Below are 24,808 nucleotides of genomic sequence, written 5' to 3'. Positions count from 1 at the left end.
AGGAGCTGCGGCGCAACTTAAGCAGGACAAAACTAAAACAGAGCATTTCCATTGTAAAAAATTACGGGATTTCAGCAGGAAGTTATGGGATATGAACTGACTGGCAATGAAGCAGTGTGACTGCCCCAAAACTCTTGCAGGTGCACATAGTGTTGAAAGCAGGATCACATATGACCACCTGGCAGAGCTTGGAAAAGTTACTTTTTTTGAACTACAACTCCCATCAGCCCCAGCTGGGGCTGATGAGAGTTGTAGTTCAAAAAAGTAACTTTTCCGAGCTCTGCCACCTTGATAACTTCATGAGCACAAAACATCATGGATACACAATAAACAGGAGGCCTGTAGTACTCTAAACTACAACCCCCCCCCCAAAAAAAACACCTCAGGTGTACTTCATCATGATGTATTACAGACTCTTGTAACATAAAAAGGTGCACGCTTTGATAAGTGTTCTTTTCAAACTTCCTCTTTCTGATTTTCAACAGATTGCCCTGTGGATCTGTTTTTCGTCTTGGATACCTCTGAGAGTGTTGCCTTAAGAGAAAAGCCTTTTGGGGCCTTGGTTGACCAAATTAAAGCATTCACCAACCGATTCATTGATAAGTTAACTGACAGGTAAATATTGCACAAACTGCATTGGAAATCATACAACAAACATAGATGTTTGTTTTGTTCTACTCTTCAAGGCATATTTTTACATAGTCTGTAACTTCATTTGGGAAGCGTACATTTTACGGGGTTTTTATTCTTTCTAACAGCAGTTAGCTCAAGCTTCCTGATACTTTTGCCTGAATTTCAGACTGAGAGGAATGTTCTGACTTTCCTGCTCTCAACTGCAGGGGGTTGTCGGATTCCTTTTCAAAAAGCCTGCTCTAAAAAAATGCTAGTCATAAGCTTCTAGTTATCTTACCTTGCTTTATATTCTGGCAGACTAATGTAAGGGAAAGAAAAGCTTCATTCATATTCAGCTAGGATTGAACTTGTTACCTTTTTACTGACCCTGCCTTTGTGCTTCCATCGGCACTCTGAAACAGTTGAACACATCAGTTGATGTTTTTCTGTCATTGCAATAAACTGGGGGGAAAGCTAAATGACTGTGTGTCAGGGTGCTGTTAAAGGCACAGGGGAAGGAGCAATGATTGCAAAGAAAACAAAGATTAAAAAGTGACAAGTCTAGTAGAAATACCAGGTCAGATCTTTTTAAAAATGCTAGCTTTTACTCTTTATGTGAATCATTGCTGATTTCTTACAAGAGCAGGTACCAAACGCAGATACACTGAGGAAGGCTGCACCCTATGGACCAGGAGGCAGTATCCTTGAGATGTCTGTTTGCCTCATGGCAAGAGGCAGAGCCTTGCAGGCTCTCACTTCTGGTGTGAGAGCCACCCCCACCTCAATTTGCAGTGTAAAACAATCATTAAAATTCTTCAGCGTTTCAGTGCAGATTTCTGATAATAAACATATTTTTCTTTGCGGCTTTGACTAATGTGCACATTTTTGTGAGCAATTTCTCCTAATATAATGCAGTTTAATATCATTTTCTTTTTATGCACTCTTTCCCCTAATATATGCATTTTTGTAAATATTGTTTGGTTGGAGAACTGCATCTGCCTTCTACCAACTTCGGTGGCCCAACTACATCCCTATCTGGACAGGGATAACCTGGCTTCAGTTGTCCATGGTCTGGTAACCTCTAAATTAGATTACTGCAATGCACTCTACGTGGGGCTGCCTTTGAAGACGGTTCGGAAACTGCAGCTTGTGCAGAATGCAACGGCCAGATTGGTAACAGGGACCAGACGGTCCGAACATATAAAACCAATTCTGGCCCGCTTGCACTGGCTGCCTGTATGTTTCCGAGCTTGATTCAAGGTGCTGGTTTTGACCTATAAAGCCTTACATGGCTTGGGACCACAATACCTGATGGAACGCCTCTCCCGATACGAACCTACCCATACACTATGTTCAAGATCAAAGGCCCTCCTCCGGGTGCCTACTCCAAGGGAAACTCGGAGGGTGGCAACAAGGGAGAGGGCCTTCTCAGTGCTGGCCCCCAAATTATGGAATGATCTTGTTGACGAGGTGCGCATGGCAGCAACACTGTTATCTTTTCAGCACCAGGCCAAGACTTTCTTCTTCTCCCAGGCATTTTAGCATGTGTTTTATATTGTTTTAAATTTTTAAATTGTTTTTAAAAAGATGTATTTTAAATTGTATCTGTTTTTAGGTACTGTAAACCGCCCAGAGAGCTTCGGCTATGGGGCAGTATACAAGTATAATAAATAAATAAATAAATAAATTGCAAAATTCAAATAAGTGCGTATTTCAAAGGATGGCTGTATTTTGGTTCTCATGTTGTGTCAGAAAGTGCAAATTTGATAAATTTGGCTTTAAATGCAAACTGATCAAATTTCTGCCCCATCCCTATTCTTGATCAAACTTTGGTCTGCTCTTGTGATGACGGCCACTCCAGTGAGCCAAACGATACTTTGATCAATGAGTGTTGCCTGCTGCCCAGCCAGCTCCTCATCCCCAACATCAACCGGCCTTCCCGTCAATGACACCAATCATCAACAAGCTGCAGACCATCAGGATGCAATCTGGGCTTCCATGGATGACCCCAAAGCCATAGCCTCAGCACAGAGGGCAATTCGAGCCTTTGTGGGTTTCCAGCTCCCAAGTCTAGCAAAGGCTAGCCCTTGGTGCATTGTTCCCGAAGCAATCAAGGTTCATATATACTGGCACACTTGTAAGAAGAAAAGACTCTGAGATAAAGGTTGGAGGTAATCAAAGATTAGGCTTCATCTCATAATGGGATGAGATGGGGGTGGTTTGGGCACAAAAACTAAGGAAGTGGTCCTTTTCCTTTATAGATATTATCGATGTGACCGGAATCTCGTGTGGAATGCTGGAGCCTTACATTACAGTGATGAGGTGCAGCTTATCAAGGAACTCAGCCGCATGCCTGATGGGCGAGCTGACTTAAAGAACCGAGTGTCAGCAGTGGTTTCTATTGGGAAAGGCACTTATACAGACTGTGCCATCAAGAGGGGCATTGAAGAGCTACTCATTGGGTAAGTGGGAACCATAGTTTTCTCATACTATCAACAGAGGAAGAGAAAAGTGACCCTAACCCTCAAGTGGACTGTGGTATTGGTGGCTGTGACAAAGCAGCCTGTTCAACTATAGAAGGTAACAATCTTGAGATAGAATTCTGGCTTGAATCTTGCAACAAATTATAGTTCAGATTTTGATATAGAATTCAAAATCAAACATATTCCTTTCCCTTCCTTGTGGGTATGTGGAGTTAATTTGTGAGGTCTAAGAAACTTTGGTGGCCTGTATGTATTTGTGCTTCTACTCTTTCCTATGGATGCCATTTCCCATAAACTTGGTTTGCATCAGTATCACATGCACACGCATGCATGTGGGCTCATGCATGCCTACAGAGGGAGAGAGGGAGGAAGGATGTTGTGAGCATTTGACCAGGGATGCTCCATCAAGCAACTACCTTGCTTGAATGCTTGTGAGCGGGATCAAGACAAGCACAGCACTAAAAGGGTCCACTCTGGGTTGAGGCTCTGAGAGGGCCTGCTAACACATCTAAAAGGTACTTTTTGGTAAGCAGAGCAAACAATTCTATGCCTCTGCCTCTCCTTTTCCCTGCTCCAATCCAATTTATCTTTTGGAAAAGGAGAAGGAAGTGGCAGTGGAACTTTGTGAAGCCCGAATGAGGCATGTTCTCCCTTCAGGGCAGGAGTGGAGCTTACCAGAATCCCCACTGGGGGAATGATGCAAATAATGTCATTTTCCCTTCAGGGGCTCTGGGAAAGCATGCTGTGGCAGGGCTGTGTGAGAGGTTGCTGCCACCATCCCCTTTTCCATTGTGGTCTGGGTCGGGGAAGGGGGGGTGATAGTGGCAGGTGCTTTGCAATCACCCCCAAGCCTTTTGCAAGTGATGAAGGCAAGAGCTCATATTAACTTGATCCTTTTGGGGGTGAGCAATGGGATGCTTGGGCATCCCTAACACACTCACACAATGCCAAGGGAGCCTCTTCACCCCATTATGTGTACAAATACTACAAACATATAGGCGGGAATGTTCACGTGGATCTTTCCCATCAAATCAGTATCCTCCCCACAACAGAATGCTAATTTGAAAGGAAAGGCTAAGGTAAAGATGTTGCATTATGGGGGAGCAGCTGTTGCCCAAGTGTTTGTGTACGTAGGGAACTTTTTCTCCAACAACAAAAATCAATTTCCTGTGTGAATTGAATCTGACACCAGAAAAAAAATGTATTCCTTATTTACTTTGAAGAGTTTATTCAAGAATTTCTGACCTTTCTGATCACAGAGTTTGTAGGATGTTAGGTTTATTAATTTTATTTATTATTTACATATACAAACTACCACTCATTCTGTAAGATCTCAGGGTGGTGAACACACAAAATGAAATCTGAACACATCATTAAAACCACTTACCAGGAAGGACCAGGGGAGGGACAGAGAGGTTGGTGCAGCGCAGGGTGCCCCAGGAGAGCCAGCCTGGTGCTTCCAAGTGGGCACACACACCACACACCACCCTCTCTCAGGGCAGATTGATTAAAATCGAAGTGGAATCTGCTGGTGGGGCGGGAGTGTCACCTGTCTGAAACCTTAGAGAGCCACAACAAGTCAATGTAGACAGTACTGAACTAGATGGACCAATGGTCTGATTTAGTATAAAGGCATATTACTAGGGTCCTGCTGATTTTAAATTAAGTTTCCCATTGATACTTCATATATTTACTGAACAATAGAGCAAATCTGACCACTAAGTCATGTTAATATACAATCAGAAACTTGTTCACACAGTTTTATTCTTACTACCTGGCTCTACCTCTGATTTTGGATCTCTTTCTCACAGTGAATGCATTTTACATTGTCTTTGAGAGAACATCTTTAAAATATTCCCATGTACAGTCTTTCTTACAGCCAGCACCCATAACCATTTGTGAAGCTAACAGTACAATCCTATGCAGAAGTAAGTCCTATTAGGGTGGAAACAGATGACCAGAGGACTTTATTTGTTTTTATTAAAAGATTCAAGTCCAGTACCCTGTCCACTGTACCACAATGGGCATATGACACATCCATTTTCCCCTTCTAACATTTTGTCATGGAATTTGGGAGTGATTGGGATCTCTTATGATGGAGAGTTTCAGAGGAAGTTGTGGATTGATGCAATGCTCATTATTTTGCGATTTAAGATGAGCCAATTCTTGACCTGCCACATACACAATACGAAAATACTATAAGCTGGACTGTCATATTATCCTCCCACATCTTCAGTTGGGTTTCATGGCAACTGATTTACTGAACAAAAGCCCCTTTAAAGATATATTGTGTTTTGTCATTCTTCTAGCATATTGTTGGTTGGATAGGGTGCACTGGCAAATGCAACCCAGTGTATCTTTGTATAATGACACATTGCAATGGTGCAACAGGTGGATATTCCAGTGTAAATATTCAGGATTGTGATGTTTTGAAATGCTTCTAGAGACAGTATGGATTGTTCATTATCAATAGTAGGTTTCCATTTTTTCAGAGGATCTCATCAGAAGGAAAATAAATTCCTGATTGTGGTGACAGATGGACATCCCTTGGAAGGTTACAAAGAGCCCTGTGGGGGACTGGAAGATGCTGCCAATGAAGCAAAACAAGCAGGGATGAAAGTGTTCTCCATTGCCATATCTCCACACCATCTGGTATGAAATGCACACACACTGATGCTATTAGTGCAACTGCTGCCCACAAGTAGAGGGAATCAACGCAGAAACAGGATATTACTTAGTAGATTTGGTTGATCCTTTGGCTGTCAGCATCCCTTCCATGACCGGGAAGATAGGTGACAGCCCTCATTCGAAACCTTGAATTTTAATAATCTCTGAGGCATTGCTAGCTCTCCATTGAAATACAGTATTTCCTGAAATTATGCTTTCAACCACAGATAGCAGGGCTGAGACAAAAAAAAGTTAATGTTTGTGTGTGCATGCATGTGTGTAGGGGGACAGCAACTGTGGGAAACCCTAGAGAATGTGTGAAGCCCTCCATGTACAGTGGTATATGCAGAAGTCTTTTTGGTCGATACAATGAATGCACGTGGGCTGCTTGGATTCCACACCCTTTTCCACTCCCCCTGCCACTTCCCACGTATTGATTGTACATGTGAAAAGGCTTTATATTAGAGGTCATGTTTGTTTCCCCTAGAAATCACAGTGAAACACGAAAAAAAGGAGACAGCTACATTAGGTTTACATCACAGAAGGCATTGTGGGTCAAAGCCAGCAACTGCTAGTAAGAAGTTATGTGAAAAAATCAGTGCTGCAGTTGTGGTTTATTTTTTATCAAGAATTGATCAGCCACTTTCTGCATTCGCAGCTATCAGTCGTTAGGGTGCTACAACATATAGCACATTGTAGTCATGAGGAATTCATGAGTAAATATAAGTAGGTCCAGATCTGGAAGAAAAGTGGGTTAAAGTATCCCTATCAGGTGGTATTATTGAAAAATGTTCTGAGCCTCCACTATGACTTATAGTTCTAGGTTGGCCCAGGAGCACCTCAGGGCTGAAATCTGATGCACTAAAGGAACATGATTTCCTAAAAGAGCTCTACCACAGCCCATCAGATCAGAGCACCTGCCAATAATTACTGTTAGCGTTTTGTTTAGGAACAGCTTAAGTGGGCTTGTCCAGATGTTTGTAATTCTCTCCTCTTCCACCCCATTAATAATATTCCTCTACTTTCCTTGTAAATAATTTCACCTAAAAATAAGGAAACCATTTGAACCAACTTTGCTCCCATCCAAGACAAAAGTATTCAGTTAATATGCCTTATATTGAATGTACTTTTTGTACTCCTGTAGTTTGTGTTCCTAAAGCAATACTCATGACCATAGCATGGAGTTCACAGATTGAGGATGCCTTGACAATCTTCATCAAGCATTTCTGGCTCCTGGGTTTTTTCCAATGCAAGCTAAAAAAATAGCAACGGTCCAAGGGTGCAAGCACAGCTAGCTGTCCTGCATGATATATAGGTGGCTATAACCAGCCTACATTTATCAAGATGGGTTGATTGTGGCTGTATTGTAATATTCGTGTGAAAATTACTCTCTCTCATCATGGTACCAGCAGACAGTAGGAATTACATCATTTCCACAGCTGAATTCCCAAGGCCCTGAATAAGAAATTTGAATAAGAAAGTGGCAATCCATCCAAGTCCTGTGGTTTCTTATTTTGTGTTTGTGTGCTTGTTTTATCCTAGGAGTCTAGGCTAAGTGTGATTGCCACAGACCACACCTATCGTGACAATTTCACAGCAACTGGACTTTCCCCACGTGATATTGACATTACAATTGACAAAATCACTTCTAAAATTGTAAGTGTCTGTCTTACCTCTCTGTTTGTTGCTCTTAATCAAATAATATTGGACAGGTCACCTTTTTTTATCTTCAGCCTCACATGATTTCTTTGTTCTTTCTTTTAGACAGAGAATGTGGAGCAAGAGGTAAGTTTTCCCATTGTGCTATTTTTCCGCTAGGGATGGGTGAGAATTTTGATACAGTTCACATTTCAAGCAGAATTTATCAAATTTGCACTTTCTAAAACAATATGAAAGCCAAAACACAGCCATCATTTGAAATTCACATTTATTAGGATTTTGTGATGCAGTTTGCCAATTAAACAATATTTACAAAAATGCAAATATGAGGGGAAAGTGTGCATAAAAATGAATATATAAGTGAAAATAACATGCAAAATGCATTGAATAATGAGAAATGGCTTGCAAAAATGTGTGCCTTTGTTTAAACTGCTTACAAAAGTGTGTTTATTAGGAGAAAATCGCACTAAAATGTTGGAGAATTTTCATGAGGATTTTTTTTATTAAAAAATGCAAATTGATGCAGAAATGGGGAGAACTGAATTTAAGGTTGGAAAAATGAGAAACGGAGAGAACTGAAATTGAAAGGTCTTTCCATCCCTATTTTCCTCTGAGGAATAATTTCTTTCTTTGTTAATTTTATATATGGTTTCATCATTTCTTCTCCAGTCGAACTTGTGCTCACATGGCAAATATAAACCTGAGACCAGGATTCTCTTTTTCCATTGCCTGTGTGTTAGAAAAAGGAAATGGCACATTTCTTTACTCACAGAAAGTTGGTGGGAAGTTTTTATACTGTGCCATATCTATCACTCATAATCACTGGCTCAGATCACAGAAAAAACTTCAGTGGCTGAGCTAGTGACCTGTTGAGAACTCGGCACAAAAGAAAATTATTTTTGTTCTCTGCTGATAAGCTGTGCAGGTGAACTCTAAGAGCTGGTTTGCACATAACATTAAGCAAAGCCATGGCTTGGCACAAACACAGAAGTATGAGGTTTTCCAGAGAGGAGTTTGTGGCCCTTGTGCTCCCCCCTCATCCTCCTGCTGCTGCGCTGTCATGTACTAAGCCATGGTTTGTATTAGCAAGATGCCTGAAAACCAAAATACAAACTTTTGTTTGGTTTGTCTGAAACAAGGTAAAGCACAAGCCTTAGTTCGGACAACACACTGTGTCAAACTATGGCTTGGCTTAGAGCAACAAGAGAACCAGGTAAGGAAGGAGCACAGTGACCACAATCTCCTCTCCAGGAAACCACATGGTTGTGCATTCTTGCTAAGCCATAGTTTGGCTTAATGTTTTGTGCAAAGTGAAAACACTTGACCGGAACTGTACGTTAACTTTGTAAGATCTTATTATAAACTAAAGAATCCCATCCTCTCTACTTGCCTGGATTTCTGAGCAATTGTGAGGAGAGATAAAATAGAATACTGTGTAGTTGGGCGTTTTAGATGACCATCTGGCCACATAGTTTCTGCTGCCACACAATAATCTGGTCATCTCTTTCCACCCTAAACTGGAACATGGTTGAAAGGAACCCTTGGTCCAATTTTAGCTCGTCATCATGACAGGCACCTACTAGTTGAGGCAGTCTTCATCACTATGGAATGTTTCTGAAAGGAAAGGCCTGGAGGAGTGGTTGCATTGTACAAGAAGCAGAACAAACATATATGCGATTGTCAAACACAACAGTACACACATTGTTTTTGCATGCTTTGTAAGGAAAAGGCACATGTGAATAAGCCTCTTTATTCTAATTAAAGTGACATTTTAGAAAGGTTATTTTAGATTTGTTTTGGGTTTATCAACATTTTGGTAACATTGCTAGGTCATTTATCATAGTACTTTTTTCAATTTACCCATCTCGGTACTCAACAGATTAATTTGCGATCTATTGCGTCGAGGGCACATGGCACACCTCTGTCCTTTCCTAGAGCTGGCTAAAGCAAACCTTGGGAAGTGTGTCAAACTCTCGTTTATTGCAAAAGCATGAATAAACTGTTTTTACACTAGATTTGTAGCTAAGGAGTGCATGCTCTGCAAAATTTGTTTGAGGAGTCCTTTGCCTTTCCTCTAACAACATACTTTCTCTTTCTCTGTTGGCAGTGTTGCTCATACGAATGCCAGGTGAGTGTAACTGGATGCCTATCTAGTTATTTACATATAATAGCAAAATGGTCACATTTCTCTGTTCTAATCACTATCTGTGCATTATTGTTTTTCAGCCTGCTCGAGGCCCTCCAGGACCGATTGGGGATCCAGGATATGAGGTTTGTATTTTACGCAGTTTGCCACACCTATAAGGCTGAGCTTGGATAATCTACCAAGCGGCTGGGTACGATTTGAAGAGTACAGTGCCACTGTTGGGAGTGTATGGGGTACGGAAGAGAGATGACAATGATCAGGGGATGTGACATTGGCAAGCTATTCCACTGTTCCAGTCTTCCAGACAGTGATATAATAATGTTCATGTCATCAACCCTTTCAGTCCTTGTCTACTGCTGGTTAATGACAGGCCAGCAAATGAGAAAACAATAGCCAACCAGAATTTAATCCTGAATGATCAAGCTAATCTGATATGCGTCACCAAGACTTGGCTGGTATGCCTCTGATGGAATCTGTCCCAGCTATGGCCATGTGGGTTTTTGGTTCAGCAGCAGCAGCCCAGATTTAGTGAGTGGAGGGCAATGTATCAACACAGACATCAGTATTAGTGGTGTAACATTCAAGACAACCCTGATCAAACACGGGCTACAGTTCTCTTTGGGGCCTCATATCCTCCATTGCTGCATCAATGTAGTGTAGCCCATCAAAGCTGTTGTGGGTGACAAGGAGGCTTTTGCATCTGGGCCTGTGAGAAAAGTTGTTGGAGGAAATCTCAGTGGCGTGTTGTCACCATTTTGTGGAGCACTTTGTGACTAAAAGTTCTTACAGTCAGTTTTGAGTGAACGCTGTGTTACCTACAAGTAATGTTCTGGAGGTGTCTGGGGTTTCTGCCTGTCATCTTGTGCAACCTGAGAATGGGAACAAATCCTTAGGAACAAATCCTATCACCAGTGCTATCGGCCATTGCCCATCTTGACTGATTTGTTCTGCTGGAGAGGAATTAAATAATTGAACTGTAGAAGTATTGAAAGTCTTGATAATGATGGGAGTGGCCCATGCACCTTTGAAATAAGTTGTGGTGAAGCAGTCCTAAAGAAGTCCTCCCTTGGCTCATTGGATTTCAACATCTTTTAGCCAGCCTCCAATTTGGCATTTCTGAGTGAGGTATTAGAGCAAGAGGTGGCAACTCAGCTCCAGAGTTTGTTTCTGCCCGGTTTTGGGGGCAGAGACTGCCTTGGTTACCTTAGGGAACAATTGTTGCATGAAGATGAATAAGGAAAGCAAGTCCCTGTTGGTTCTTCTGGACCTCCCATTGACCATGGCACCCTTCTGGGTTGTCTTACTGGCAAGGGACTGGGGATTGCTATGTTTGTAATGCTCCAGTCCTTTCTGGAGAGTGGCTCTTAGAAGGTGGTGCTGGGACCCTGTTCCTACCCAGGGCCTTTGGCATGGGATATGCTGTAGGGTTCCCATTTGTCTCCCTTGTTGTTTAACATCTATTTGAAACCACTAGGGGAGATTTCCCAGAAATTGGGATATTGTGTCATTAATATGCTCATGGCACTCAACTGCCATCAAATCCATAAAAGGCAGCAGAAGTCCTGAATTAATACTTGAAGTTGGTGAAGCTGAAACTGAATCCAGGCAAGAGATTTAGGAGTATGTCCAATCTGGGTATAGGTATTCTGTCTGCATGGGATGGGGTTGCACTCCCTCTGAAGATTCAGACACGCAGCTTAAAGGTGCTGCTGGATTTGGTGCTACAGAATGCACAGATGGCGCTGCTAGGTGAAGTGCATTTTACCAGCTTTAGACTGACTTGCTAGCTGAGACCTTTCCTGGAGAGATAAGACTTAGCCAAAGTGATTCATGCCTTAATTATTACATATGGATTAGTCCACTGAAGTGAGCTATTTGAAACGTGACTAGAAACATCGCTTAATACCAAATGCATCTGCTAGAGCATTGACTGATGCAGGCTGTGTGGAGTATGCAATGACCATTTTGCAGCAGCTTAATTGGCCTCCGGTTTGTTTCCAGCCACAATTTAAAATGTTTAATCTTCAGAGTTCTAAGTGGTCTGGGCCCAGGATACTTTAAGAAATAAGAACTGGCTTCTCTCATATAAACCTACTGATCTGTTGAGGTCTTCCTTAAAGGCCTTGTTTCATGTGGGCTTGCAGGACAACTATGGAGCACACCCCAAAATTTATAGGGTGTTTACAAAAATAAATAAAGTTTTTAAAAACTGCATTATTTTGTTAATCTTTTTAGCATATCTTGTAGCGTGGAGACTTTTAGATTAAAGGCAGGTTACAAATATTTTAATAAAATAAATATTATGTAGTGATGCATGCCATTTCCCTAATGTTGCAGTTAAGAATAATTTGAGCTTGTAGACCTGTGTGCTTTTTTTTTTCATTGCTAAAGGACAACTACGTAAAGTTGCCACATTACAGGCACTTTCAAAAGGCAAGATCATGCAGGTTTACAAGAACAACTTTAACAAGATACATCACCATGTGGTGGTTTACCACTCAGAAGAATTCATATGTTTTCACTCTTGGAATTCAGAAGGAAGGGGATATTCTTGGTCCTCCATTGCCCCAGTTCCATGTATTTACACTGCAATTAGTGTGCATCATAGTATTCTATGAAACTAAATGTAGAATTGAATTTGTATCTGATGCTTACTGCTGTTTTGTTCCAGGGAGAAAGAGGGAAGCCTGGCCTGCCAGGTGAAAAAGGAGACGCTGGAGAGCCAGTAAGTAGCAGGGCGACATATTTGGCTTTGGATGAGAAACAGGGCCCATCCATACCTAACCACAAAACCTGCATTTTCCATATTTGATTGGTGGTCTCGAGATCCATACATGTCCTGTTTGTGGTTGGATTATTGTGAAAATCAATCATCCATACGTGTGGGCTTTTTTTGGTCTAAATTCCTTTACCACTGGCCACTCCCCTAAGTCCAGCCCTTTTCAGTTATTGGTCCATAACGGTCATTTGCTTTTCGCTCGTTTTTTTAGAAGAGTGCAGAAACATGTGTGTGTGTGTGTGTGTGTGTGGCTTGCCATATGACAGAGGAATGCCCATGGACCGCCTATTGCAGGAAAGTCCACGGCATTGCATCCAAGTGCACAATGCGATTGATTATCGATACAGGAAAGCATGTTGGTTTTTTGGTAGTATTTCTAATGCGGATTTGTGAACATGAAAATCCGTACTAGCTTGCAATGTCATATGGACGACGATGAATTAATGAGGACACAAAGCAATAACAATGTGGATTATACAGTCATATGGACGGGCCCACAGTAAAGTAAAATAAAGCCTCATTTAGGGAAATGGATTGAATTACTATTGAGAAACGTTCTGTAGGTGCTGTGTGAAGGCACTTTCCAGCTAGGAAGGTATCTTCCAGCTCAGGGACAATTCACATTATTTCAGAGCTTGGAAAAGTTACTTTTTTGAACTACAACTCCCATCAGCCCCAGCCAGCATGGCCACTGGATTGGCCATGCTGGCTGGGGCTGATGGGAGTTGTAGTCCAAAAAAGTAACTTTTCCGAGCTCTGCATTATTTACATAGCAAACATGTTTGTTCAGGTGATTACCATAAAGTATGAGGAGAAGTTTGATGTATAAGAATCTTCAGAGGTTCTACTCCAGCCTTTCCCAACCAGTGTGCCTCCGGATGTTGTTGGACCACAACTCCCATCAGCCTCAGCATTGCCAATGGCCAGGAAAGATGGGAATTGTGGTCCAACAACATCTGGAGGCACACTGGTTGGGAAAGGCTGCTCTACTCTGTCACTGCACCTTCTGAAGGTAGCGGCATGGTGCCTAGGCAAAGATCCTTCTGGCATTTTGTAGGTATAAAGCTCCCACCAGGTCAGCTTGCTTGGCACCAAAGCTAATGTCTTTATGGTACTAGGCAAGGACCATGTTATTTGTCCAGGCTTTCCAGCATGTCACTAAAGTTGGATTTAATGGTTTTAACTACATTGGGCTTTTTCTTCTTCTGCAATTCTAATATTTAAATATTGAGTTGGACTAGTTGTATTTTATCTTTCACTTTGTTAGCTGTTGTAGGAGTTTTTAACTGTTGAGGAGCATATAGGATTTTAAATAAAATATTCAGGGGACACCTGCGGATAAGCAATGGCTAATCACAGCTTTCTGGTGCCTGCCTATCATCCTTACATTCATCCAATTTCCCTTCCTATTTTACAGTGTTGTGGCCAGGCCTAGGGTGGGGGATGAAGTATGCACACAACATCTATATCATCAAATGTGAATTGGGAATCACTTGTTCCTTGACAATCCACCTTTAAAATATTTTCTTGAAACAATCTGTTTTCGTGACCTTAGAAGATTCCTCTATTTTCAGTGCAGGAATATTGCAACATTCAGCATTTTGCTCTTAAGTTCAATTGTTACCCTTAGAATCTTCTTAGAGTGAGATCCATTTGTTTCTGGTTTTGTGCGAACAGACAATTACACTTTTCACACATCTATATGCTTTAATAGTGATGAAACTTCTTGCCCTGCACAACTACAAAAAGTACAGGGGTCCCCGCCTTTTGTTGTTTTTGGTTACTGTGTAGCCATGGTTTATTATTTCCTATGTTTAAGATCATACAACAGAGTAAGGGTGGTCAATACACAGAAACAGACTTTCACATTCACAGCCAGCGTGGATACATTGTGATGTTAACATAGGCCCTTTTGAACTGGTTCAGTTCATCTTTTAATGTAAATGGGGATGCACATTTCTGTCTAGGGTCAGTGGTTGTTTTGCATGACTGATTGACCAAGCATGACTGCAGCTGGATCAGAAGCACTGTGGCTGTGCCACAAGCCTATGCCATGAGAAGCTAGTTTATTGCACTGCCATATAGGGATGGAGAGGCATTCAGTTGGGTTTGCATTTTAATGCACACTTCCTGAAACAATACTTGAACTTAAATGCAGATGACCTTCATCACTGGCTCTCTCCAAATTTTCTGAGGCAGTTCTCCAATCAGAAAATTTACTTATTATTTATTACATTGATATACCGTCCCATAGCCGAAGCTCTCTGGGCGGTTTACAGCAATTAAAAACAATAAATGTGGACAAAATGCATATATAGGAGGAAGGTGTGCCTAAAAACGTATAGGTTATTGAAAATAACACAATAATGCATTGCAGCGCATAGCCGGGAAATGAAGAGGCAAGACAAGATGAGGTGTGGCTAAATCAAGGGCCACGTTTATTGGAATAAAGCCAGTTACATGCTTGATTGCATGGTAGAATGATCTGCAGAGCCAAGTGTGGAACTTATCTCGCCCCCATTGGGCAAGGGCACCCTGCCATGGGAAAAGGGGGGTGAGCCAAGCCCAAGCCCTTCTTCCAGGCCCCATCCCCACAGGGTGGTTAGGGAGGCCTTCCTGACCTACCCCCCCCCCCAGGGCCGCACAACCACTGAGTGGGTGTTACAGTTTAGCCCCAAAGGTGAGCCTCACAACCTGGAAGGCAGACCTCAGAACCCACCGATCACCTTAAAGGGTGCCTAAGGGTGGTCACCAAACCCTACCTTGTTAAATTCCTCACCAATCTGCCACAGAAGAGGACAAGCCTCAGCTTAGTCCCTCTTCCCCCACCTGTGACAAATTATTTCACGCAGGGCACTCTGCAGATCAGAAAGAAACAGATCATTACCCAAGTCAGACATATGCACACCATCTGGCTGGTAAAGACTGGCCCTCTCACACCTCACCTCTGGATGATGTATTACCTCGCCCGGCTGATGAGCAAGGGCGAGCCGGACTTCCCTATTTACCTTATGACTAGCCTTATTCAGGCCTCTGGGATCATTCCCACCCCTCCAAATCCTCCTCCTCCTGTGTATGGTTTATTTATTTATTACATTTATATACCGTCCCATAGTCGAAGCTCTCTGGGTGGTTTACAGCAATCAAAAACAATAAATGTGGACAAAATGCATATATAGGAGGAAGGTGTACCTAAAAATGTATAGATTAGTGAAAATAACATACAATAATGCATTCTGTTTAATGCTGATTTCCTGACATGTTTTAAATCCTGTATTTCTTTCTTTTAATATTTTAGGATTTTAAATGGGTTTAATAATATCATAAGGTTCTATGGCCAAAGTGCAATAAAGGATTGATACTGGCATTCTGTTAGGGGAAATTGCTTCCAGAAATGCATTCCATTCCGGGAATGGAATGGAATGTCGGGAATGCTTTGATTTGGATTCCTGCATTGAGCAGGGGGTTGGACTTCATGGCCTTATAGGCCCCTTCCAACTCTACTATTCTATGATTTCATGATTATATGCCCTCCCTGATTAGGTGTGTATGTCTCCCTAACTTTTAGGAAGAATTTAAAAACATTCCTGTTTACCCAGGCATTTGATGGCTGAACGATATGGTACCTTGCAACCTTTGAAATTATTAGCTGTGACAGTATGTGATTGGATGTTTTAGATATGTTTTTATTTTATTTATATCTACATTGTTTTATCACTGATGTGTTTGCCGCTTTGGGCTCCTTTTGGGAGGAAGGGCAGGATATAAATTCAATAAACAAACAAACAAACAATAGAAGAGAAGCACACTAAAGTGCTGACAAATGAGGATTTTTTTAAAAAAATTATAATCTCAAATGTGATGTGAAACTTAACTGAAATTAAGACTGGAAAAATGAGACACTGAGAAAACCCAAAACAGATAGATTTGTCCATTCCTACTGTCATAGCACTTTCTGTCTCTTTGCTGCAGGTGCCTAACACGAGTGCTGTTTTGGATTTTGTCTTCTGAATAGTTGTGACCTATTCCATTGCCCTGCCCACAATTCTTAATTTTTTTCCGAGTCTCATGAAAGGCAACACTTCTTACATATTCTAGTAAGCAGCTGGTGTTTTATTATCTTTCTAGTGATCTCCAAAGACACTCATCCACAACATACATTTTTAGCACATTTAATGCACATTTAAAGCGCATGGCTTCCCCCCCCCCGAATCCTGGGAGCTGTAGTTTACCCCTCACAGAACTACAAATCCCAGTACACTTAACAAACTACAGTCCCAGGATTCTTTGGGGGAAGCTATGCACTTCAGATGTACACTAAATGTACACCTGGTGCCATCATTACCCATCTTAAGGCACCAGATAACAACATTTCTCTTTTGCCAGGTATTTAGTTCTTAACTTTATTATTTATTTATTTATTTATTGAACTTGTATACAGCCCCATAGCTGAAGCTCTCTGGGCGGTTTACAGCAATCAAAAACATTAAAACAAATATACAATTTAAAACACATATTTTAAAAACAATTTAAAACACAATTTTAAAATTTAAAACAATATAAAAACAATGTAAAACACATGCTAAAATGCCTGGGAGAAGAGGAAAGTCTTGACCTGGCGCCGAAAAGATAACAGTGTTGGCGGCAGGCGCACCTCATCAAGAACGTCATTCCATAATTTGGGGGCCACCACTGAGAAGGCCCTCTCCCTTGGAAGGCTTTTGGAGGGCTTCTGTTATGTAACCTTCCTAAGAAGGATTGCTCCACCACCTATGTACTGTTTTGTTTTTAATTTTTTATATATTTTTAACTTTTTGCTTTTTAATTTGAATTTTTATTAACTGTAAGTCGCTTTGAATGCCCATATTTGTGTAGAAAAGGGAGTAACAATTTTAATAAATAAATAACATAAAATGTATGGTGTGGATGTGACAAACGTGCATGCCATATCTTTAAAGAACCTGTCTACAAAGGAAAATAGGAAATTAAATGTAAGAAAGCATTATTAGCATGGCTGGTTGCCAGTCTGGCTTTTCCAATTAACATCTAAAAGGGGAATCCATGGTAAGTACTTGTTTAAATAGTGAAGTGCTGTAATGATGACTCAATGCTTTCAGAGGAATTTTTGGCTCCAACTCTGCTGTCAATTCATTTTAAGGTCATAGGAAGCCTTAATTTTGTCTGTGGCCACATCAGAACACAATGCCAAATCACAGCACCAAATACTCACTTGTTACTCCAGATTCTTCTTTTCTTTCTTCATTGTGCAATTCTTGGGTGGACGCATCATAGTGTTGGCAGTTTATAGGTCTTAAAGTTTGTTTGGGATAGAGTGGTCTTCAGCACCTCTTTATTAAAGCTTTTTCTTCTCGCAGAATCTCCCCATTCAAAAGTCAAAAAGCTGTTTTTGACTGTAAGGAATTCCTCTTTGCTTAATATCCCTATAGGTTTGGGACACATTGTGGAGACAAGACAATCTTGAAACAACTATATATATATATATATATATATCTGCTTTGTTATCTGCTTCAGCCATATTTTGAAGACATACCTTTTTTTCTCAGGTTTTCCCTGATTGTTAAAGCTGGACCCTGTCTTTTTTAGCTTTATTGCATTCCCGTCCTTTTTATGGCTTTTTTAGTAGTTTCTATTGATAGCTTTTCATAGTAGTAGCTTTTCATAGATAGTAGTTTCTAGTGATAGCCAAAACAAGATGTGCTGATAATCATGGGGGACTGGAATGCAAAAGTAGGGAACAGAGAAGAACTAGGAATTGTGGGGAAATGGGGCTTAGGGGATAGAAATGAAGCAGGAGAAAGACTTATTGGATTCTGTGAAGCCAATAATTTGTTTCTCGCAAACACATTTGAACAACCGAAAAGACGACTGTACATGTGGACATCACCAAATGGTTAATATAGGAATCAAATTGATTATATAACTGGTAGCAGAAGATGGAGAAGTTCCATACTTTCTGTGGAAACAAGACCAGGAGCAGGCTGCGGTACAGATAATGAACTGGTCATATCGAGTATCCGAATAAAGCTAAAGAAGAACAACAAAGCAACCATAATGCCAAAATACAATTTAAATAATATCCAGAAGAATATAAAGATCAAATAAGGAACAGATTTGAGGTTTCAAACTTAGTTGACAGAGAACCAAAAGAACGATGGAGTGAAGTCAGATACATTATCAGGGAAGAATGCAAAAAGACAATAGTTAAAAAGAGAGAAAGATCTCAATGGATGACTGAAGAAACTCTTAAAATGGTTAAAGAGAGAAGGAAAGCAAAAGCAAAAAGAGATAGAAACATGGTTAGAACCCTAAATGCAACAATACAGCAACAAGTACGTAGGGACAAAGAGAACTATTACAATAGTTATTGTATAGAAATAAAAGAGGACAACAAAAAGGGTAGAACAAGAGCCCTATTCAAAAGATTAGAGAAATGAAAGGGAAATTTAAACCAAGAGTAGGGATGTTGAATAATCAATAGGGGAACACACTGACTGACCGAGATGAAATAAAAGGAAGATGGAATCAATGCACCCTATAAAAGAGATGCAAAGATGACAGATTCATTCACGCAGGAACCGTATGATGAAGAACCAGAAATTTTAGAATGTGAGGTGAAAGCTGCTCTTAAAATACTCAGAAGAAACAAATCACCAGGAACAGATGGCATACCAATAGAGTTGCTACAAGCTACTGAGACTGAATCAGTCCATATTTTGACTAAAATCTGTCAACAAACATGGAAAACTAAACAATGGCCCACAGACTGGAAGAGTTCAATACACATCCCAATTCCAAAGAAAGGGGATCCCAGGGAATGAAGTAATTATCGAACTATTGCCTTAATATCCCATGCAAGTAAAGCAATGCTCAAGATTCTACAACAAAGGCTCTTACCATATATGGAGCGAGAAATGCCAGACATCCAAGCTGGATTTAGAAAGGGAAGAAGTACCAGAGATCATATCGCAAACATAAGTTGGATAATGGAACGGACCAAGGAATTTCAGAAGGAAATCACCCTGTGCTTTATACATTACGGCAAAGCCTTTGATTGTGTAGATCATGAAAAACTATGGAATGCTTTAAAAGAAATGGGGGTGCCACAGCATCTGATTGTCCTGATGTGCAGCCTGTACTCTGCACAAGAGGCTACTGTAAGGACAGAATATGGAGAAACTGATTGGTTCCCCATCGAAAAGGGTGTGAGACGGGTGTATTTTATCACCCTATTTGTTTAATCTAGATGCAGAACATATCATACAGAAAGTGGGATTGGACCAAGATGAAGGAGGTGTGGAAATTGGAGGAAGAGATATCCATAATTTAAGATATGCAGACGATACCATACTCTTAGCAGAAACCAGTAATGATTTGAAATGAATGCTGATGAAAGTTAAAGAGGAAAGCACAAAAGCAAGACTACAGCTGAACGTCACAAAGAGTAAAGTAATAATAATAATAATAATAATATTTTATTTTTAGGCCGCCTATCTGGCCGAATGAACGGCCACTCTAGGCGGCGTACATAAATTAAAATAAATACAACATATAAATACAATTATAACATCAGTCTTCGGATAATCAGCCCACCCACTTCTGTATGTTAAAAACTAAAATTACCTAGGAATCCTGTATGCCCACGTTTTTAATCCTATGTAACTTTAAAGTTGATGAGGACATTGAGCTTGTCAAGGATTATCAATACCTCGGCACAGTCATTAACCAAAATGGAGACAATAGTCAAGAAATCAGAAGAAGGCTAGGACTGGGGAGGGCAGCTATGAGAAGAAAAGATCCTCAAATGCAAAGATGTATCACTGAGCACTAAAGTCAGGATCATTCAGACCATGGTATTCCTGATCTCTATGTATGGATGTGAAAGATGGACAGTGAAAAAAGCAGATAAGAGAAAAATCAACTTATTTGAAATGTGGTGTTGGAGGAGAGTGTTGTGCATACCATGGACTGCAAACAAGACAAATAATTGGGTGTTAGAACAAATTAAACCAGAACTATCACTAGAAGCTAAAATGATGAAAACTGAGGTTATCATACTTTGGACACATCATGAGAAGACATGATTCACTAGAAAAGACAATAATGCTGGGAAAAACAGAAGGGAGTAGAAAAAGAGGAAGGCCAAACAAGAGATGTATTGATTCCATAAAGGAAGCCACGGACCTTAACTTACAAGATCTGAACAGGGTGGCTCACAACAAATGCTATTGGAGGTTGCTGATTCCTAGGGTCACCATAACTCATAATCGACCTGAAGGCACATAACAACATTGATAGCTTTATTGTACACTTTCCCAGTGTGTGTATTTTTGTATGCCTCTTAGATATTATTATACATTAAATAACATACATATGGTCTGAAATAAACAGAGATTCAACATTAAGAGCACATTCCTACTCCCTCTCCCATGCTGATGGCTTGGGGGGGCATGGAACAAGGATGCATATAGCCACTTCTCTGCTAGCCTCCCCTGGTGGAGAGGTGTGCTGCCAATTGGTGTACCACGGCAGAGGCCCCAGTGTTTCCCAATCAGGTGGAAAGCTACTGTCTTCTGCTGGTGGTAGCCCATAGAAAGCTCCCAACATGGTGTTTCAGGGCAGCACTGGGGCATTGCCAGCTTTGGATTCTTGGGCCCACCAGCTATGCCACTGCCCCTTTGTGTCCTGGCCAGCATGCAGCAGCAGGGTTCAGTGGTGGATCTATCACTCTGCTGGCCCTAGTGAGAATTGCTCTTCCCATTAAGTAAGGTTAACAAGAGGCTTCAACCTGGTTTAGGCTGCGTGAACTCTCTCTCTCTCTCTCTCTCTCTCTCTCTCTCTCTCTCTCTCTCTCTCACACACACACACACACACACACACACACACACACACACACACACACTAACTTGCATATCTTTTTTCCTAGATGTTCTCTAGCTAGGTGCTGAGCCAAAAGCCAACAGTAACATATTCTACACTTAGATTTATTTATTTGTCTTCCCTTTGGGTTCTGCCTCCTTCAAAGTACAAGCAAGGCAATGTTACACAGGTCTGTTTAGGATCTAGTTTGCTAACAGGGTGGAGCAAGTATATTTCTGTCTTGTTCCCTCTTTGAAAAAACACTGGGTACTTTTGTTTTGGGAGGTGGGGATTTTTCCCCACATCTCCAAAGGGATGGTTACTTATATTATTTGTAATTAGTTTGGCAGTCTAGTATAACAGCACTTCATTCATGTAGAATCTTTTCCCTTCGTTTCATTTTCATGCTCATTGGATAGGGATTTTTCCTAGCGTTTTCATGCTGACCTCAGCTGGTAAATGAATACCTTTCCTGGCTATCCAAAAAGCTAATTAACTTTCCATCAACCAATTCACCAGTTAAAGATTTAAGGGCGTGATCAGTGTACAGTCTGCTGTATACACACAAGAGCTGCCCTTCCTCATTCATGAAAGCACAAACAAGCCAAACAAAGTAGTTCTCTTTCAAAAACCTTTTAGGGTTTGCTGACTGCTGATTTTATTAGCCATACTGTTGCTGCCATTTTCATTGAGTTGATTTTTTAGATTGGTCTTCTTCTTGTATATAATGGTTGTTGGTTTTGTTTTTATTATGCACTGTAGTTAACCATCTTATGGATCGAAGGTGGGGTGCAAATATTTTTATATATTTGAATACTAAATAAAACACACTAGGATTCTTCAGGTGAAGATAGGCATAGATTGTGAAGAATGGTGAAAGTGGTTTGAATACCCAGTTTCTCTATCCCTGTGCATTTGTTTTCAGGACAAAGAATCTATGATCCAAAATATTTTCACCACTCTTAGAATGGCTGTCTGTCTTTTACCCACAATTACATGCACAGAGTACTCTCTTGATTTTAGAAGACAAGGAGGGAAATGCACATGTTTTTGGAGCAATGCACAGCCAAAATAATCTGGCCAGCCTTGTGTATTGTCCACTTGACTTGGGGCAAGGGGACACCATTTGTTGTACTGCCTCGGGCAGCAAAATGTGTTGGGCTGACCCTGATGAATCCACCAATCAGATATGAGTCCTGAATCCAAAAGAAGATTTCAAGGTTTTCAGCCTTATCTGAAAATTCCTACAGATTAGTGGACCAATTCAAATAATAAAATCATATAGTTTGAATCATGCATATACCAACAAATCTGTTCTCAATTCCAAACCAGTATATTCTCTGTGTATTGATCAGAGGTTCTAAAAATGTTGCATTAAAAGTTATACAATATTATTAATGCACAGTCTTTCATATCCTGGCCATTATGGCAAATTAGTTTTGCTTTCAAACCTTGAGATACTGATTCATCTGACAACTGAGGTCTGACTACTTTCTGCAAAGTGGTTGTGACTTTTATTGTTATTATTTCACCCTAGGGGAAGCAAGGTGACCCAGGACCTGTTGGTTACCAAGGAATGAAGGTATAATGTCAGTTATTGCTTAGCTCAAATTTCTGTCATTAAAATTTGTCTCATTCCTTCATTTATAATATATTATTCTTTTTTTCTTCTTGTCCTATTTAGGGAGAAAAGGGTACTCGAGGTGACAAGGTGAGTGTGCTATTGACTTGCAGTGCAAACGTACAAAAGGCAAAGGAATTGTCCAGTCCGAAAAAGTCTGAAGTGATCCAGCAATACTTTTATTAGTTAGCACAGTATGCATACAAACCTGGCAATTAGCAGCCAATTATAAGTAGCAATGCCGGGATAGAATACAAAGAGTTTCGTTTTGCCCTTTATCAGAGCCAAAGCAGCTAAGTTATGCTTTTGTTGGTAGTAGATATGGGAGTAGAGATGGATGGGAACTGAAAAATTTTGTAAGTTTCCATTTACTCATATTTGTTTTTTATGAGCAACCAATCAGTCTGCAGTTGACAAGGAAATACAGCTTGTTCGTAGGCTGGGATCTGAGAGCACATGATACAACCACCTTGCTGAAGCTAAGCAGGTTTTAATCTGATCAGTACCGGGATGAGATACCACCTGGGAACACCGTATTTTCCACCTTGAGTTCCACAGTGGAGTATAAATGAAAGCAATAACAATGATAACAATATATCTTTCCCCCTCGTTGGTTAGGTGAATTGTAAGGCCCAGTTCAGAAGTTGGTACCACAAACTGTACACTCTTCTAAATTATCTTCTCATCCACAGGGCTCAAGAGGTTCAAAAGGAGCGAAGGTATGTCTTTAGGTTTTCTTTGGGGGATGGTTATTTTGGAAAGGTCCTGGAGAAAATAGAAATCATTTATATATTTTTGGCATTTTTTCTCCTTTCAGGGGGAGAAAGGCAAGCGTGGCATCGATGGTACTGATGGCAAGAAGGTATGGTTAATATTTTCAAGCTAAGGGTACCGTCTCTATGCCTTTCTCAGCAAAGTAACATTTGTAAGCCAGACCAAAGTTGCATTAAAAATATTTGCAACTGGGCTTGAAAAGGCTTATTAAAAAAAAAAATCACCACGAAATATGTAATGGCAAGAAGAAGGAATAGCCAATGTGCTGATGACCTGGAATGAATCCATCCAAGTGCTTAGAGGGGAAATCACCAAATGCTTAAGCTTAAATACTAGCCATAGCGATCCAGATCTTTTTAGAAGGAGCACAGGGCTCATCAATACATCTGTATTATCTGTAATGTAAGCTCGTTGTGCCTCCATTAATTCTCCTCCAATCACTGCCTTCCCACATTGCCCCTCCCTTGATCCAGAGTTTCCAATACCAAGAATAGGAGAAAAACAAATAGTTGCTGAGGAGAGAGGCCAGTTGATTTGACTCACAGTTTCCTATGTGGATGGTTCTAACTCCACCTCCTTCCACGCCTCCTGCTTCTGTTGGATTCCCATTGGCTCCCTCACCCCTCTTCCTTCTGATCTTAGCCAATCAGCAACACAACAAGATGAGGAGGAGGGAAGAGGATTTTTTAAGTATGGATGAGGGAAAATATTGATTTGAGTACAAAGAAAGTGCAAACCAATCAGGTTTGGACTACTAGTGGACAATTCCAATTTAAAAAAGTGGTTTTTAAGTATTGTCTGGATGAGCCCTAAGTCAGAAGAACTGCTCGTCACATTTTAAAGGCAGTTGCTTCCATTACTAAAAGGCTTATTAATCCAATCTTACAAAATCTCCTCTAATAATTACACTTTCTGTCAGTGTCGTATCCCTTAGTAGCCCTTTGAATGCTAGTGATTATATGAAGAAGCAAACAATACTAAAGGCAGCTATGATTAATTAATGTGGACAATTTTTCTTTCCTTGCAGGGTGAACAAGGATTTCATGGGTTACCAGGATGCAAAGGATCCCCAGGATTTGACGTACGTAGGTTCAGCATATTACATGTATATCACTCTTAACTGGTAGCAACGGAGATCTGAGTGTGCAATAGTGGAAGCAGGATTTTAGTGCTGGGAGATTAAAAGAGGC

The 24,808-nt window shown here is 40.7% G+C and overlaps 1 protein-coding gene across 1 annotated transcript in view; it reads left to right on the top strand.

Moving 5' to 3' along the window:
• The window catches only part of COL6A1 (collagen type VI alpha 1 chain), a 68,361-nt gene that overhangs the window by 2,570 nt on the left and 40,983 nt on the right, over nt 1–24,808 (top strand). Inside the window, exons 2-14 of the mRNA XM_061607641.1 lie at nt 486–615; nt 2,874–3,074; nt 5,588–5,747; nt 7,305–7,418; nt 7,527–7,547; nt 9,529–9,549; nt 9,648–9,692; nt 12,239–12,292; nt 22,761–22,805; nt 22,908–22,934; nt 23,537–23,563; nt 23,662–23,706; nt 24,646–24,699. Coding sequence (XP_061463625.1) covers nt 486–615; nt 2,874–3,074; nt 5,588–5,747; nt 7,305–7,418; nt 7,527–7,547; nt 9,529–9,549; nt 9,648–9,692; nt 12,239–12,292; nt 22,761–22,805; nt 22,908–22,934; nt 23,537–23,563; nt 23,662–23,706; nt 24,646–24,699 — 944 coding nt within the window. The remainder of the gene's footprint in view (nt 1–485; nt 616–2,873; nt 3,075–5,587; nt 5,748–7,304; nt 7,419–7,526; nt 7,548–9,528; nt 9,550–9,647; nt 9,693–12,238; nt 12,293–22,760; nt 22,806–22,907; nt 22,935–23,536; nt 23,564–23,661; nt 23,707–24,645; nt 24,700–24,808) is intronic.

This window comes from Rhineura floridana, chromosome 2 (genome assembly GCF_030035675.1).
Source record: "Rhineura floridana isolate rRhiFlo1 chromosome 2, rRhiFlo1.hap2, whole genome shotgun sequence".
NCBI classification, from domain to species: Eukaryota; Metazoa; Chordata; class Lepidosauria; order Squamata; family Rhineuridae; genus Rhineura; species Rhineura floridana.
The sequence above is the reverse complement of the archived record's forward strand: the minus strand, read 5'-3'. Positions and strand labels throughout refer to the sequence as shown.